The sequence below is a fragment of the Pleurodeles waltl genome, chromosome 4_2, assembly GCF_031143425.1.
Source record: "Pleurodeles waltl isolate 20211129_DDA chromosome 4_2, aPleWal1.hap1.20221129, whole genome shotgun sequence".
Classification (NCBI taxonomy): domain Eukaryota; kingdom Metazoa; phylum Chordata; class Amphibia; order Caudata; family Salamandridae; genus Pleurodeles; species Pleurodeles waltl.
The window spans coordinates 737,989,337-738,008,184 of NC_090443.1; the positions used below are offsets into that span (position 1 = coordinate 737,989,337).

General features: G+C 44.9%; 1 protein-coding gene across 3 annotated transcripts in view; it reads right to left on the reverse strand.

The window, feature by feature from the left end:
• The window catches only part of EVI5 (ecotropic viral integration site 5), a 776,910-nt gene that overhangs the window by 464,338 nt on the left and 293,724 nt on the right, over nt 1-18,848 (reverse strand). For all 3 annotated transcript variants that reach the window (XM_069232361.1, XM_069232360.1, XM_069232359.1), the window contains exons 8-9: nt 2,165-2,254; nt 1,984-2,081 (exon numbers count right to left, since the gene is read on the reverse strand). In XM_069232361.1, coding sequence (XP_069088462.1) covers nt 1,984-2,081; nt 2,165-2,254 — 188 coding nt within the window. The remainder of the gene's footprint in view (nt 1-1,983; nt 2,082-2,164; nt 2,255-18,848) is intronic.

Here is an 18,848-nt window from a genome sequence, read left to right on the forward strand (position 1 = left end):
CAATAGTCGATCCAATGAGACCTTGAATGGGTGCTAAGCCTGGTAAGAATACCCAATCACCAAGGGTATTAAACTGCACTAGATCAGAGAAAGGAGCTTCCTTTGAGCCGTGCTGGAAAGTGAATTTCAAAACAAAGACACCAGGGCACTCCTGAAAGTAGTCCGAAGAGAATCAAATTAAAAATAAATGAGAGTCCAAAGTTCCAGAAGATCATTGTCATATAGTGATGAACTTTAATTCCTTATGTACAACATATTAAATATTAATCCAGAATACAGCCAACACGTGTTTCGTCCAATGGGACTTTTTCAAGGCAGAACTGTAAAAAAAAGGGAAGTATCCGTGTGAAGCCACTAGATGAGCGTGTATTCCTGTGGCAGCTAGTAATGTTTCATAATAAAGCGGTTCCTGAAAATTATGAACATTGAAGCCTCGGAGGCAGCAGACGTTGAAATTGAGTCAGTCTGTATAGTGGAGGTCCCTGATAAGCCCCTCGAACCGTACTCTCATGGGCACTGAGAGTTAAAATCCGATGTCGGCGTGCGTGCGTTCAAGAGATAGTGCTGGCTTTCAGATTTCATATCATCCAAGGAGGAGCCCACAGTAAGGACAGTATTGTGGCAAAGCCTACACTCAGATCCAAAAGGAACTTGTAGAGACTCGCCAAACCACAGTCTACCTGCAGTGGTGTATTGGGCCAGATGAGCCAGAATAGTTGTCAATAAAATCCATTATTTCAAAAAAGGGGCCAGCTTGAAGGGAGAGTGTTGCTGCGCCTGAACTCCTGGGTTACCTAGACACTATTTACTGAAGTGAGGCACTGGATTTGTTGACCTGAACGTAACTTCTTCTCTTCTTAACTGCCAACAGTAGTAAGAAGATGGCCCTTTCAGAACACTTGAGCAGCTGGGCTAGACTCACTAGTCAAATTCTCTGACACTACCTGAGCAAAGAGTCTTAACCCTTAACCCAAACCTGTGGAAGGAGAACTGTTTGATTTTGTGTTGCAATGGGCCTGCAGTACCACATACAAAAGGAGAGGCTGTATCTACCTTGCAATGCAATAGTGGTTTGGGGCCTCGTTTTGCAGATGCAGAGCTAGAATTGATTCAATGATGCAATAGTCTTTGAAGGAAGAGAGTTTGTCTACCATAAGGAGCTCATCTCTCGGGCTCTTGATTGCCTTTACTGGATCATATCAGCTGGATCAGCCTAAGACAAGAAATGAGGTACTAAATGAAAAATGGTGTAGAAACAAGGTACTTGAAGCTTCTCTGTCATTACTTGAACCATTTGCAAAGGACCAGTGAGGAAGCCCCCAAGTTGGAGGGGACTGGTTTCTTAAAAGGGGGAGGTGGCAAGAAGCATGCTCAGTAAACTACTTGGTTCGGGGATCTTATGATTTCTGCCTAACTCGTCGTCTTAAATATGAAATCCAATGTTTCCCATGCAACAGCTACACCATTACCTAGCATGCAAGGTTGGAAGTGGACTTATTGACCTTATTTGGCTAGTGCTCTCAGACTGATGTCCTTAATCAACTGAACAAGTCAGGTTATATTAAGAGTAAAACTGGATGCAATAAGCAGTTTCCACAGAGTGACCAAAGGTGGGCATTTGCACCGGTCAATTTAAGACATGTTACATCCCTTGCATACTTCAGGAAAATATCATAATCTGGGCTCTTAAAAAACTATACTAGCACACAATAGGTATTTGACCATGGTGAAGCCAGCTCTGTTGCTAGCCCTATTACTAATAAAAAAATAAATAAACACATTATACAATATAAGATTAACATTCATTCTAGACAACTGAAATATCTAAAATACAGCTATGAATCAACTTCAACAAGCAACATTTTTACCATAAAAAAAAAAACAGTGCCAACTGTTGAGCTTTTAAAAAGTGGACAAAACACTTCGGAGAAAAAAGTATAAAAAATACAAATATCCATGTTTTTAAGGGGTGATCACACCTACTTTTTCATCTTCTTGGAATTGTAGGTGACTTGATAAGCAGCTTGGATTAATTTTTCAGGTCCACCGTCAAACTGATGTGGAACGACCTTTTGAAAGTGCTACAAAGACAACATTTACAACATTAAAGGGCAGGTCAATTGACAATGGTGATCCACCTAAAACATACTTCTTGCTGCCATACCTGTAACATGCCTTCCATGTCAAGCTGCATGAGTTCAGCTTGATTCATCTGAAGCACTGCTAATCCGGCTCGAAATACGATCTCCAACCCCTAGAATATAATGGGATAAAAAAATGGAATGGACATTAGCAAATTGGAAATAAGCAAACTGGATCAGAAAAATGATCATCATCTGTTAACATCATCAAGAACAAGGGGCTCTCAATAGTTACCCACCTCCAACGGTATATTAGGTCCACACAGGAGAAACAAGACAATAATTGATTCTTTCGAAACAATAATCTACTTTGGTCAATCACCACAGTTCCCAAATAAATGTTATTCCAAATGGTTGTACTTTACATTCAAAGATATTAAATGACAGAAGTATCATATTTCTTTCCAACTAAAAATTGTAAAATTGTGCCCATTAAATAAAGGCCTGTAAGAAACTACTACAAAATGACTAAATCTACTGCCCTGTTCTTGTAAGTACCGTGAAAAAACTTAAAGCCAAATTCTTTTTATATACACACACACACAAGTAGAATATATGCTCTATAACTGATTTGCGAGTGTGCATGTTCTGATCCTGATTCGCAACATCAAAATCAGGTAACACTTTCAGTGCAGGTGTGACAACAAGTAAGACGGTCTGCATTAGTAACTGTGGAGAATAGGTTGAACAGTGTATGTTCCAAGTCATGGTAAATGTGGAGAACAACCACAAACTAGTAAGACTGTCACTATCTGCAAACATTCCGCAAGTCATTTGACACCTGGGAAATGCACACAAATTTACTCCTATAAAAACATAACACACACAGTTACTGCTGAATTTTTTTTTTTAAAGTACCCACAGTGTAGAAAAGGTAAGAAAACAGCCCACTATTGCATAGGGGCATAATGCAAAAGCTATCTCCATGAGAAAAAAGTTAGGAAGAAAAGTGAGTTACTTACCTGTACACAATGGTTCCCAAGTATTGATCTCTTTCATAGATTCACATGCTTGAATCTTCCCCATCGTCGAGGTGGGAGCCCCACAGTAATTAAAATTAAGGAGTACAAGGCAAATCATGATACTGCAGAACCTAAACAAGTGACACTGTTAAACAATTCACATTGTTTTTTAGTGCCATTGCGTAGTCAGGCGGAATCGAACAAACTAGTGGGAAAAGAGGCCTTTCAAAGCGTCAACTCAGTGGGCGGGGAAGTGGAGCAGCTGCAAACACTTATCCTACAAGGGGATGCTGATTGTACTTTCACTCAGCGTCCGGACACAACCCCTTTGCCCATGCGCCAGACAAACAGAACATAAGCGAGTGACAAATGGCAGGGAAAAAGGCCCACCTTGGAGCCTATGGCACTGTAATTCCAATATCCATCTGCCCTACTAAAGAGGAAGAGGCAAATGTGGCCAATGAGGAGCATACTCCCCTCCCCGCAGATGCTCCAGAGATCGGTGAAGGGTCAGTATCTGTACCTGAGATAATCCCACAAGCCAAGAGTGTATTTAGAGTGACAGTCCATCAACAAGGCCTAGGGAAGAGATAAACCAAATCATGAATAATGAAGACATCAATAACCCCATGGCAGGTTGGCTGCTACAGTGCAGAGAAACAGCTCTCTGTAAATGTGAAGGGGTGCCTGGATGGTTAACCGAGATAGCAATCCTAGGGCAAACATCTAAAAAGGATTTCATTGAAAACTGCTCCAGCCTCATTAGGCAAGCGGGCAGGCCCAGAGGTACATCACAAACAACAGACACAAGCCAAGCAGCAGGGACGCACAAAACCCAGGGGAGTCAGCTCCTATGGTTTCCAGAGTATATATCGAAAGGCACACAGGACGTTTTAAGTTATGCAAACATTTTAAAATTGGTAGGAGCACTACCCGGTCTGAATCATGTAGAGTCAGAGTATATGCTTCTCCATCAAGTTCCTACCAGCCAGAGAAAGACAGATCTCGGAACACAGACTTAACATTTACTACATCAGGCCTCTCAGCACAGGTTCAAGTGAGCAAGAAGTTGCTGAAGTCTTGGGGAATCGAAGCAATGCCATTTCAGGGGGCCCTTTATCCCCGCTTGCTGACGCAGCAGACGCACCGCAGTAAGAAGACAGATGCCTCAGCACCTGTTTTGAGAAGTGTGATGGGGATTATCCACCCGGAGTTCAACCTTCAAACTAGGCAATCCATATTGTTACGGTTCTCAAGTCTGGTAAGGACCCCCATTGCTGTGATTCGTATCGCCCTCTCTCAATGATTAATATAGACAACAAAATATTGGCCAAGATGATCGCCTTGCGATTGCAGCCTTTGTTGCTGAAGTTGGTGCTCCCGGATCAGTCTGGGTTTGTACCGGGCCGGTCTACGTCTCAATCTGCGTACATACTTCGCGGTAGCAGGCTCGCTTGAACCTGAGGAGGATGCGGTTGCGGTGTTCCTTCATGCTACTAAAGCTTTTGATTCGCTGGCATGGAAATATATGTTTGCGCTACTCGCGACGGTTGGCTTGAGCCATATATGTTATATACCGAACCCACAGCTAGACTGAGACTCAATGGTAGCATTTCAAGCCCTTTTCAAGTGACACGTGGGACTCATCAGGGATGTCCTTTATCTCCGCTGCTTTTTGCAATTGCGATGGAGCTGCTGGCGGCGTACCTGAGACAACACCATTGCCCACGGGGACTGCCGTTCCGACAGCGGCCCATTTTGATTTCCATGTATGCAGATGACATCACGCTGTATTTACACGAGCTGCGCCAAAATCTTGATGTCTTACTTGATGAAGTTGTGCGCTTCGGCGCTTTTTCTGGCATTGTTATTAACTGGTCCAAGTCAGTTGTGATGCCTTTCGCTGATGGCTCGGGGAGGTTCCTCTCTCTGTACCCGATTTGGGTGGGCAGACGGTCCGGTACGTTATTTAGGTGTGTGGCTGAGTCAAGACGTGGAAACCCTCTGGAGGGCTAACTATGGTAGAGGTATTTCGTGGCTGGAATACAGGGTCGAAGTATGGCGTTCGTTGCCGCTATCTCTTGTGGGACGCATTGCTATTGCTAAGATGGTAGTGCTGCCCAAATTCCTGTACCTGTTTGTGAACATTCCTCTTGTGCTAACTGCGAGCTTTCTGCAGCGCCTGTGCTCTGCCTTAATAAGATTGGTCTGGGCGTGCGGCAACCTAGAATAGCCTGGGAGAAGTTAAGATTACCCTTTGAGCTGGGTGGCCTTGCTGTTCCTAACTTGGAGCTTTATTACTATTGTGCGCAGGCCCACTTTGCGTACTATTGGCTTCACCCGGTTCATTATTTACCACATCTGGCGCCTGAGAGTGATGCGGTGTGGCCGGACGGTCTGTCATGTGTTCTCGGGGGGCCTCGTTGGCCCAAGCCATGGGGTGTGAATACTGTGGCTTGCACTGCTAGAGCCTGGACTGTTCTATTGCGCTGGGATACTGCGGGTGAGCCCTTTGCCCCCTCGATGCCGGTGTTGGCTGTCACGGATGAGAGGATGCATCGTGATACTTGGCTGCACGATTTCTTGCGTAACTCGAATTTGACTATACTGGGTGATTGGTTTGTGGAGGGAAGGTTGATCTCCCCGGAGGCGGCTTTGGGTGATAGCCGTGATGACCCGTTGTGCCTGCTATATGTGTTGCGTGTCTGTGCAATGCTCCATGCGCATTTCTCCAGTCTCCCTGCGATTCCCTCGACCTGTCAGGTCCTGGAGTTGATATGTAGCGCGCAGTCGCAGTGCAAACTTATTACCAAGCTGTATAACTGCTTGCAGGGTCAGCGGGGAGGTGTCGCGGTATCTGCAAAAACTAAATGGGAAGCTGACATTGGTGAGACTATTTCTGAAGAGGCGTGGACGAAATGCTGTGCGCATATGCGCGTGCTTTGTCCCTGGATTACAGGTTGAGGATTACTCATTTCAAATTTCTGCATTGGTTACATTACACCCCTCGAGGTTTACATGCCATAGGTCTGCGTGTGAATTCGCACTGCGAAAGGAGTCAAGCTCCTGGTGCAGACTTTTTGCACCTTGCGTGGTATTGTGGCGAGGTCAACTCCTTTTGGGCAGAGGTAATGCACATGATCGAGGAAATGACAGGTCTAGTCCTGCCTTTTTCCCCAAAATTGGCGCTCCTTGGATTGGTCGATGCCGTTCCGTCGGCTCATAGAAGACTAGTGGGCCTGCTGCTGCTGCTTGCGAAGTGCAGAGTTGTGATGTCCTGGGGACATGGCAGGGCCCCGCGTGGACCTGACTGGCTGTGAGACGCGTCTTTTTGTCAAGAACAATTCATGATTTTCTGGGAACTGGTCCCAGAGGACTCCCGGCCCGAGACATCTGGGCTCCACTGCGCTACTTTTTGGAGTCCCTCTCATGAGGATGCGGCTACGATTCCCCTCACCCACACGATTGGTAGTTCTGATTTTGGTTTTCCCCGCACGCCACGGTTGATATGTCTAACTGGATGGTTGCACCGCGCCCACCGCGTCTCTCACTTGCCCGCCTTTCTCTGTTCTTACTCTGTTGGTCACTCATTCTCTTGGAGCCGGAATAGTGAATTATTCTTGAGCTGGTTTCCAGCCTTGTGTTTATCCATGTTCCATGCTCCCAACGTTGAGGATACACACCGATATGTCTTAATTGTGAAGGGACACTCCCTCTGGGATCACGAACGGTGATGCCTAGGATTTGCATGCTGTACGAACCGGCTTTATATTCACTCTGTAATTCTGTTTATGGGGTTCTTGTTACTTGCGTTTTGTTCCTCTGAATAAATACAATTTTTTTTTTTTTTTTTTTTTTAAACTAGGCAATCCATCCCAGTCTTACCATCCAAATAAGAAAAGAGGGGGCATCCATGGAACAACAAAGGGCCATAAGAATGCAGGAAGCCAAGGGCAGCTGCAGCCGACTGCCCCCAGCCTTATCAAAGAGAAAATGCTATCCAAATATAAAATCAAAAGAAGAGTATGTACAAGAGCTCGCTCATAAAAACAAAGGCCGACCTTAGCACATCATTTTATAGCGACCGGGGGAAACCTTCATATTTAGCGAGCTCGATGAAACTGACACTTAAAAAAAGATCTCATGAGGTTTGGCTTAATTTTAAACACCTCATTGGAGCATAACTGTTGCCTGTGCAAATTCAGAACAGAATCTCTGCTGCACATCATATGCCTCTGCCCTGCCCTTAAGAGCCTAAAGTGCTATTGGCTAAAACCTGTATTCAGGCGCCCGGGCATCATTCAATGCAGCAATGTTCAGCTGTCAGCTAGATGTATAAAAAGATTTCTCAGGGAAGCACTGAGGCAATTGAATTCAAGCTCTATGTAAAATAACACAGTTGCAGACATGACTTTGAACCATAGGTACTGTCAGCCCTCACCGTGCAGCTGCGGTTTTACACCCAGGACAGGGTCTGCAAGGCCCAGACATGACTGGCAACTCTTTTTTGACACTTCCCGCACATTATGATGAATTGATTTTACCTGATTTTATCTTGGTTTTTTGTGTATATGGTGTTTTAAGGCATATTGCTATGGTTTTAAATAATTAAAAACAATAAATTTTTACTTACTTATCAAAGACAACATCGAAGAATTGAATAGTACCCCAAGCTAACACCAAGTAATGGTGTGGCTTAATCACCTGCTCATGGAACATTGGCGAACTGCAGGCAAAAACCACAGGCTCCTCCGCAGTGGAATTTTACAGTACCTTTGACATTATAATGTTGCAGAAAACATGGGCCTAAGCCTTTGTTCCCCTTATGGAGTTTATAGAGTTCAACAAATTGGCACAGAAAGTAGTGCCCATGGAAGGGCAAAAGGAAGCTTGTCAACTTATGTTAATTCCAGTTTATCTGTAAAAATTGCAGAAATGACCACAGTGGAACTGTGGACTTTGGCTCTATGTCTGGACAACTGGGCTCAGAATCCAGGAGAATAACTGGTCCTTCTAAATGTTTATATTAACCCAAAGAGGAAGGGCGAATTAGTAGATAAGCTTATGGCAAACATCAATCAAATAAAAAACATATATCATCCATCATATTTGTTACTCCCCGGAGACTTCAACTTAAATTGCTTCATCCCCCAAGAAAGGAGCACGTTGAGGCAATAGGGCCCATCCCGGACCAATGCTTGCCATGTTATAAGCGATGAGACCGAATTGGAAAAAAATTAGTGAGAGCATGCAAACTGGCCGGCCTTATTACTCTGAACAGCAGTCTGCCAGGTGATACACTGCCAACATGGACAAGGTTAACAGAAAGGTCCGTCTCATATTTAGACTATGTTGGTAAAGCTTCCATTATATCAGCAGATGGTGGACCTCAAAATCACTCACAGACAGGAGAGTGACCATAACCCGCAAGTTATTTTGGTTGGGGTCAACAAGTGTGCACAAGAGCCAGCAAGGGCCATGCTACAAGACACCAGGACAGAAAATGTAAAGCGTTGAAGTGGAGTTCCAGCTCTGCAAAAAATCTGTCGGAAGACGCTGTGGAAACCCTCAAGCAACTTGCCTGTGGTTGATACTAACTTGACAATGGCAATGGGATGGGAAACTCTGACAGACTACCTGGTATCTAAATACCTAGTCAAAGACTCTAGTAACCGGGCATTTATAGGGCCCCGCAAACCTCCAGTATTGCCGAGACATATCAGCTTGATGAAAACTAAAATCAACAGAATACTCAGGCAGTTACAGCGTAGTGCAGAGGACCCAGAGCTGCTGCAATCTCTGTGAAAACAGCGAAGGATGCTGAAAAAAGATATATGGACTTTTAAACGAGATAGGCAAGAAATGTTATGGGCAATACTTCTGCATGCTGCTAAACTAAAAGATTCAAAGACATTTTTTAAGTTGATCAATGATATAGATAAAGAGAAAGGTCCAAGCGCAGCTTGCAATGCAAATATAACCAAGGACGATTGGGTCAAACACATAATGTTGCACTTCTCAGGAAATACGGTAAATCTGTCTGACTTAGTGCAGCCTTAAGAGATCTCTAAGGAAATTACTTCAATTAAACCGCTAGAGTATACGGCTACCGCATGAACTAAAATCAGCAGGAAATCCCATTCAGACTGCACTCCCGGGCCAAATGAAATCCCACACACTATCCAACGTAGTGGGATAACTTTCTTTCTGGTTTGTTGACCACCATTTTAGAAGAAGGGTATTTGGGTATGTTAGGCAAAGTCTAGGACTAATTGGCATTCTGGGGCACCCACCAGTTAAGCACATCATAATGAGGTATTTTAGTCCTCCAATAATGATAATTGCCTGAGCTCACACTAATGGATGTAAAACGGGTAAGGAGCGTTGGTCATTTATTAAATGTCATGTTTTTAAACTGTCAAATGCATGTTTATAAATTGATTTTATTAACAGCACAAGGTTTCTGGTTTTAAATTACTACATTTTGACTGACTGGCATCATTTTAGAAAGAACCAAATTGCAGCCAAATAACAATTTCAGGATAATCACCAAACCCAGGGTCACCTAACCAGAGATTTCTAAGCACAAATTTAAAGAATATGTAAATAAGATATCCAAAACTGGTGAGCCACTTAATGGCGAGGTGATAGGGTTACATGTGGATCTATTAAAGATATCAACACTGGAGAATGACAGCATACAGGTAAGGAATTTGTTTTTTCTCCAGTATTGCACCTTTCATAAATACACATGCTTAAATCCGAATAGTAGGCAGTAACAAACTTGAAAAAATAACAACAACAAAAATGTGGAGGTGGGAAACATAAGATGCACAAAGCATAAGCTTTCCATATATAGAAGAAAAAACAGCAAAGGGAGCTCATCTCATTGAAGTAAGTGCCGAAGAACTGCTTGACCCACCATTGCATCTTGATTCATGGAAGCATTTAGAAAGTAGTATCTAGTGAATGTCGCTTATTTTTCCATGTGGCAGCCTAGTATACATCAGGCAATGATACTGCAGCAAACAGGAAAGTAGAGACTGCCACATTTCTTGTAGGATGAGGCCGAACTTTAGCAGTAAGCCATCTTCTATTGGGTGGGGGTGTAGCTCAACCATGGACTGTGCTCACTGCTCGGAACCTCCTAGCATTGATCCACGGGACTGAAGTGATACCATCTATTTATAGTGACCACATCTCCCTGGCCGTATTTGTCAACGTTCCTTCGCAGGCTGGAACGAGGGTGGTCGGCTCTAAACAGACACTAGGGATTAAGGATAATGGCAAGAGGGTGGTCTGGCATTCTGCCAATTTAGCGCTTATTATGGTCCAGGTGCAAAATGGCTGTTCCAACCTGATAACATTGTGCCTAGCAGATTCTGGTGACGCCTGTAACTCATTATCAGGCTTTGTTGAGCTTTTGTCTCATATTTGGGATATGAGTAGACCCGCAAAGAAAGGTCAATTAGCTGATTGTTCATGTTTTGGCAAAGTGTATAGGATGGCAAATGCCTCCTTGCGTCAGGCCCTTATGCAAACTCCTAAGGATTGGGCTGCTGTATCTGCCTGTAGAAAGGTCTAGGCCTTGAAGAAGCAGAGGGCCAAAATTAAAGAAGAACAACAGGAAGCTATTGTGGTTGCTTGCCAAAAAAAGGCTACTCTGGGCTTTTGGCGGGTGGTTCGGCAGGCTTAGCTAATGGTAACTCTGATGTTATTATGTCACATGTCACCCCTGAAGCATGGGTTGATAATTTGTCTGCATTTATGGGTCAGATGAGGTAAGGGACGGATGATCCTCAGGTGAACTTGCCTTTGAATTTTACTCCCCCTTTTTCAGTGATAGAGGTATCAAAGGCCATTTGTGATAGCCTCCCCTACAAAGCCCCCAGGCCGGATGGGACTCCAATGGATTTATTTTTAATGAATCCAGAGTTTTGGCCTCCACTTTTAACCAATATTTTTAACGTGGTGTGTAGAGTAGGGCCCCCAATGTCTTAGCGGACATCCGTAGTAGTACCAATCTTTAAAAAGGGCATCACCTTGTACCCCAGGTGCTATCGCCCAATTTCTCTGTTAGATGCCTCTTCTAAATTATGAGGGCGGGTCGTGTTGGAGCACCTGATTTCTTGGAAGCAAGAGAATAAAATTCTCTCTCAGGTCCAATTTGGCTTTAGGAAGGGTTTGAGCAATAGAACAGTGCCTTAATCTTTACCTTCCTATGGCTAAGTATAAATTTATGAAGGGAGCTTCTATCCACTTGGCATTCACGGACCTATTGAGTGCATTCAATTGTGTCATTAGACAGAAGTTGTCGGGAATTTTATTGTCAATGGGCCTCGATGGTAAGCTGGTAACCCTTTTGAGACTTTTACATCAGGAGCAGAGGACATATGTTAGGCATGGGCCAAATGGTGAGACCACTTCATCGTTCAGAGTTAATTGTGGTGTGCGCCAAGGGTGTGTACTTGCCCCTATTTTATTCCTTTTGTATATTAATGGCCTAGAGAAAGCCTTGGGCTGTATAGGAGGTGATGTCCTGCGTATTTGCAACACAGTTCTTCTGGCGAGGACAGCCAATGGGCTTAAGCACCTGGTAAACAGCTTTGTTGACTTTATAGAAGATTTGGACCCTGAAACTAATTGTATGAAAACCTTTGTAATGGTCTATGGTCCTCAGAATACTAAGACTCATCCAGTGAATATAGGAGGGCATGCACTGGCTAAAGTAAGCTCTTTTTAATATTTGGGACTAGAGTTTGATGAGGCCTGTAGTTGGCTTACCTGTTTGAAAGGCAGGGTCTTCCGTTTCTTTCGTACAGTGGGAGTAACCTATTCCCTAGCTGCTGATTGAGGAAGGAAGCCGGTTGCCCCTATATTGGAAGTCTATAAGAGGAAGTGCCTACCTGCTGTGAATTATGGTCTGGGGCTGTGGGGTTATAAAGAAGCTGAGAGCACTGAGGTGGAAGAAAATCAATTCTGCAACCGGTTGTTGGGTGTCCTGCCATCTACACCGCACATTTCTATTCACCCGGAGTTGGGTCTAGAATATTTAGAGGATAGAATTAGCGTTGCTTCTTTGGAGCTCTTGTGCAAAATCTGGGCCAATGAGGAGCCACATTTCTTGCGGAACACTGTTAACATGCATTTAGTATCTGTGCAGAAAAAAAAACCTGAACTATGCTCTGGAATCCTTGTAACTCTGCTCCTCCCTACCCACTGCTGGCTTGTATTGATCTAGAAGAATCACAGATTCCTCATATTAGAATACTCCCTAGGAGTCAGACTAGATCCAGAATCTTTACTTCTGCAGTGCTCCTATGTGTAGCTAGATGGTGCCATGTGGCTGCACTCTGGCTCAGCACCACCCCACAATGATGCAGCAAGGTTGCATGTAAGCGGGACCAAACTCAATAATATCACACATCTTATTTCCCTTTCCCCACCCTTGGACATGGAGCATGAACAATTGTAGGTACCAGTAAGATGACCTCTAATTTGGGATCTTTTTAGATGTTAAAGACAGACCACTCCTCAGAGACGGGAGGTGAGAGGGCAGTGAGGAATCTGAGAATAGATAGATTGTGTATGCACCAGTAGTACTGTTACCAAAGGTAAGTAACTTATTCTTCTGATGGTTACTTCCAACAGTAGATTCCACACCTTAGAATAAATGTGAATACAGTACCTACCCAGGCAGACGATCCGTGGAGTAGACTCAGACAAAGTCCTGCAGAACCTACCAGGCAAACTGTCCTTCCTGGCAGACAAGGAAGCCACTGTAGGTGTGCTTTGCGAGCGTATGCACCGAAGCCCATATCACAGCCTGACAGATGTTAAGGGTAGGCACTCTGCCATGCAGCCATAGCTGCCTTAGCCCTAATGGACTGGACTCTTAAACTTTCCAGGGGCTGCTTCTGATCCATTACATAGATCTTGAAGCAGAGGACTAACCACCTACATGCGTAGTCTTCTGCACAGTCTTCCCTTTATTCACCCCAGAGAACCCCAAAAAACGTTGACCACCCACATGGTGTTCTTTAGTATGACCCAGGTAAAAGCTTAAAGCTCTTTTGTGGTTTAGACAATGCAATCTCTTCTCCTCTTTCAAGGTGGGGGGTGGGGGGGTGGGAGCATAGAAAACAGGCATGGTGATTGATTTGTCTAACTGAAAGGAGCCACGACTTTTGGCAAGAATGCCACTGGAAATCCACAACACCAACTTGTCCAGGTTGTGCTTGGCAGTTGCACTGAACGTGCCTGGAGTTAACTCTCACAACAAGCAGACATAACCGCAATGAGGAACACAAGTCTTCAAAGACATGAGATGCCACAAGCAACTATGCATTGAATCGAAGGATGCTCACATAAAAAAAAAAAAAGTCGAAACCAATTTAAAGTCCTACTGTAGCATAAAAAATGCCTTTGGAGGGAACATGTGCATCAACCTTTAATAAATCTTATCACAACCAGTGGCTTAAAAAAAGGACAGTTGGTCCGTTAAATGTATAACAGTAGAAAGGACCAAAAAACAAACTTTTATAGTATCTATTGCAAGACTTTCCTGGGTCAATTATAAAATAAACAGAAGGGCTTCCAACAGCTTTGCTTGCAAAGGCTAAATTTTACAAGTGCCACACAATACAATATATTTGTCCCAGTGCCTGTCATATATGTATTCTGCGGAAGGCTAACTGGTGGCGAAGATGCCATTCACCACCTCAGACAGCAGGTAAAATGCAGTCCATTGCTGCTGTTCAATCTCCACGCATGAAGGTGCAGACTGTATATGCAGGTGGAGGACCCTATCACATTGATTAGACAGAAGATCCTCTTGAGGTGGTAGCCTGATCAGAGGACAGATGCTTCTGCCCAGATATTCAGTGTACTGATCTCTTCTGGCCCAATCTGGAGCCACTACGATGATTAGGTCCCAGCCATTCTTGATCTTTTTCAGAACTCTAGACAGGTGAGGCATTGGCAGGAAGGCATACAGGGGCCCCATGTTTCATTGTACCTAAAATGAATCTCCTAATAAGTGATCTTGTGAAAACACCAACAGGCAAAACCCTCAACACTGCAAGTTCTAAACAGTGGTGAAACGATCTTTCTGAGATCTTCTCCACTGCTGGAATAGGCTCTGTGCCCCCATGGGATATGAACACCACCTGTGGTCTGCCAGATGTCGCCTGCTCAACTTGTTGGCACTGGTATTCAGAAATCCTGTCAGGTGTTTCTGAATCAGGGAAACTCCCTGGTGCTCCAACACATCTAGTGGGACAGAACACCCTGGCACAGGCCCCCACACCACCTTGTTTTATGCAATATCACATGGTGGTGGTGTTGTAGTGAGAAACTGCATCATCCTCTCATTGATTTATTGCTGGAAGACCTTCAGATCCAGAAGAATGGCCTATAACAGCAACAGATTTATGTGGAACAAAGCTTCTACTGGAGAGCAAAGTCCGCTCTGGTTAATGGGGAGGGGCCTGCCAAAGGACCCATTTTTTTAAATAGCAGCCAGTCAGCAGTCTCCTTCGAAATCTGGATAACATCCATCAGACTTCCTTGAGGCTAGGCCCACGGGGAGTTCAGATTCCAGTGTAGAACCTGCATATGCCACCTAGCATAGCGGACAAAGAAGCTGCAGGAAGCGAACAGGCCAGGAAGTCACAAAACTGCTCTCATCTAGATCAAGGCTGAAACATCTGGATCGTATTCCAGATGTTCTGGACTCGTTGCAGCAGAAATTAGGCCCAAGACTGCATTGTGTCAAAGACAGCCCCAAAGAACAGAAGGCTATGCAAAGGAGCCTGGTGCAACTTCAGTTTATTGATAGTGAATCCCACAAATGTTAGGAGGGTCAGTCATCTGAAGTTGTCTACAATAGACTCTGGAAAATACACCTTCAACAGCCAGTCAGTGTAGGGGAAAACTGGTATCCTATACCTCCAAAGATGAAGGGACAACCATCATCACTTTTGTGAACATTCGAGGGGCACTGGTGAGGCAGAAGGAGAGCAGAGTACCCTGAAAATGCACCTGGCCTACCTTGAACCACAGATAACGTCTTTGTCACTGCAGGACTGGTACAAGAAAATATTTGTTTTGCAGGTCCAAGGACACCATCTAGTCATTGCGGCCCAAGGCATACAGGATCTGGGCCAGCGTGAGCTTTATGAATTTGTCCTTCTATAGGAAGGCATTCAGAAAACAAAGATAAGCTCCTATCCTTTGGCGAGAGTAAACAGTGTCTGTAACAACCTGTACCTAAACCAAATCTTGTATCCTCTTTATGGCTCATTTGAAGAGTAGAGCTTGCACTTCTTGCTACAAGATGAATAAGTGCTCCACTGAAAGCCTCTCGGATGTGGGTGGAATATATGGCTGATTAACAAGAATGAAGGGGCATAGCCCTACATGACCCATCTGTTGAATGTGAAAGTTTGAAAGCCTTGGAGAAAATCCTTGATTATGTCTCCCCCAAGGTGGACGTGCTCCACTAAGGGCACAGCAAAGCAGCCTCGAGGCTGCTGTGGCAGGAGAATGGGAAGATCTCTGACCCTAGTGATCTTTATGTTGTCTGGCTGATCCCTAGCCACAAAAAGGGATGAGAGTAATGCAGCGGAAGTGGGAGGCATGGTGTTGCCTCTATTCCAACCCCCCGGAGTACCCAAAGCTGATGAGGGAACTATCTGGTGTCGAACGTCCCAAAAAGCAAGCTGTGGCTCAGCATTCCTTGAGGTGCCCCAAGACAGAATCGGATTTTTAATTGAAAAGGCGGGATCAATTAAATGGCATATCCATAAGGGATACATGCACTTCACAAGAAAAGCCCCTGCCAATGGTGCACCACGGTGGTGCCAATTTCTCCCCCCAAACAATCTGCAGAGTCTAAGGTAGTCTGAATCATGTATTTTGCTGCATCCTGGCCGTCTTGAATAGTCTGAGCCAGAAAGAAACCAAACTCTTCTAGAACTGCCACTAAGATCTCACCAACCATGTCCCAGAGGGCGCGAGTATATCATTTTAGTAGGTAACTTGTGTTAACCAACCTTAAAGCCAGGCTGGTGAAAGAAAATATTTGGTTCCCTAATGCCCCCATTTGCACCGGCTCCCTGTCTGTGGTAGTTCTGGTCTGTGGGTATTGGGGGAAGGGGGAGTCGTACAAACTTAATTGGGGTTTACTTTAGTGATAGACCACCAGACACTGAACGAAAGGCCTCGATCTGCTTGGGTTTTGCCAATGACCCAGGGAACAATTGTGGAACCTGCTCCTCAACCAGAGATATGGAGAAAGTCTGGATGCTATTGTTATGCCCTTGCAACTTTTCTGAGAGTGGTGGGATGGAGAAGAGTCGCACTTGACCTTCTTGCGTTTTCGCTTCGATTTTTGACATGCCACTGGAACAGTCTCAAGAGCGAGAACAGGTCTGCGCCCTCTACTTTGAGCAGGGGCAGGCCTGCATACCTTTTTGCAATGTGAGAGCACATTCCTCAAACAATTTGTAGCCATGTCCCGGGCCGAAATACGAAAGGCACAGAACATGCAGGTCTGTCACCAACATCTGTCAGACAGGGCCTGGTATATTTAGAAGGGGACATGGTTCCCTTGGACATCAGATTTCAAATATTTGCAGAAACTTTCATCAATGTAACAAAAAGAGGGAGAAGAGTTCTAGGTCTGCAGTCACCGGTACAGAAAGAAAGGAACTAATATTGGCACACAGCCGTGGCACTGATATGCAGCTCCACACCATCACTTACGGAGTGCAATAAAGGCAACAAGGAATCGCATACTGTCACCTATAAGCATACAGAAGCACTGCTGAGAATGCTTCCAGATCCAGTCTGGCAATTGAGGTTATTATCAAAATGAGGAGCCTGCCATTATAAGTATCCATCAAAAAAGCATAGTACACACTGGAGCAGCAAGTGACAAAGAAGAAAGCGTGAATGTTGTAAGAGTCCCTGCACCAGAATACAGTGCAAGTCAATATACTATACAAGGCTATTCTTCAGAGAGCAGAGAAAGTAATCAATGGGCTGGTGGTACTGGAAGGAACTGCACTGCAGTCTGTCACCAAATGAAGAGCAGCAGGCAGAAGTAAAAAGAAGATATAAAAGGATATGAAGAGGATCCAATGGAAACATAAAAGGACACATGCATCAGATTTGCAGCTTGTTATTACTATTTTTGTTGATTAGAGCGTTCTTATAGCTTGCAAAGAGTCATGAATTAGATGGGTAGTCCAGTGTCAGCAACAGTAGTTAAACACAGCCTTCAACAAAATACATAATATACTATAACCCCCTAACAAAAACCACATATGTAGCTACAACATCCGAAAGTCATTGTCAATTTGAAACAAAAGCAGAACGTCATGGAGCAGAGTAGCATAGAGTGCAGTAAAATAGAGTGAAATAGAGTGGAGTAAAATCTCAGTATAGTGAGTCAAAGAATGGAGTAGACTGTTGTAGAGTTGAGTGTTGCAGAGAGAAGTACAGTGCTGCAGACCAGAATGTAGTAGAGTAGAGATGTGTGGAGTGCTGTAGAGTGGAGAGGAGTGGAGTGGTGTAGTGTAGTGTGGAGAGGCATAGAGTGAAGAGGCATAGAGTGAGGAGGCATAGATTGGCGGTGAGCCGAGTAGAGAGGCGTGGGGCAGAGTGGCATGGCGTAGAGGGCTGTGGAGCGGGGTGGAGTTGAAAGAGAGTGAGTGTACAGAATGTCGTGGAGAGGAGCAGAGTATCTTAGAGTAGGGTGTCAGAGTAGAGCACACTGGCATACAGGACACTCCAAAATGTGTGGCACACTCCGAATTGTGTGGAACAATCCAAATCGTGCGGTGAAGGATGCTGAGAGGAGGCGAAAGGACGCTGAGACGAGGAGACGCTTGACGCTGCATAGCTGACAGCTGAAGGGAGGAGTAGCAGAAATGGCCGGGATGGCCCAAAGTTCCGAGTGTGGGGAGACGCCGAAGGAGATGTTCCCCAAGAGTAAGGGGAGACGCTGCGGAGCTGAGGGTCTCGAGGTCCCTGACATCATGCACCCGCTGCAGTCTCAGAGGTAGCGAGCGGCTAGTAAGCTGCAGAAGGGGTGAGACAGTGGTCGACAGATGAAGACGCTAGACGATTTTAAAGGAGGAGGCGAGGGGAGGTGAAGGTAAAAGCTACCCGCACTGCTGCAGTCTGCTACTGTCTGAACATGCTTAGTACTCCATCTCAGCCCCAGCTTTCAGCCCTTGGCCCCAGTGCTTGCCAGCAACTGGCAGCATTCTTACACTTCAGCTCTCTATCAACACAAGGATTTGGGTGGAAGGAGTTCAAGAATACAACAGGGATTGTTGATGTCCCCCAGGGTCCTGTGTCCACAGGGCCTGATTTCTCCATTTCTGCACCTTTATTGGATGGCGCCCGTAGCGAGTCTGATCCCAGAATTCCGAAGAGGTTAATAACTAGTTTCTAGCAGAAAGTGGATAAAGTGCCTCCCATACAGCAGACTGCTGAGCAAACATAACTGGAGGAGCAATTAGGGATGCAGAGGACTAGGAGGAGGAGGATGGTAGTGAACCCTGTGCCAGATGCTTAGATAGAATCAGTGAGACAAGAGCTGATGAGGGTGTTAAAACTGCTTTGGCTGGACCTTCAATACCAGCACATGCGTGCGAGCAAACCCACAGGAAGCCATGTCCCACGTTAAAGAGACAACAACGTCCAATGGTGAGCTCCAGGGTGGAGAGTGAAC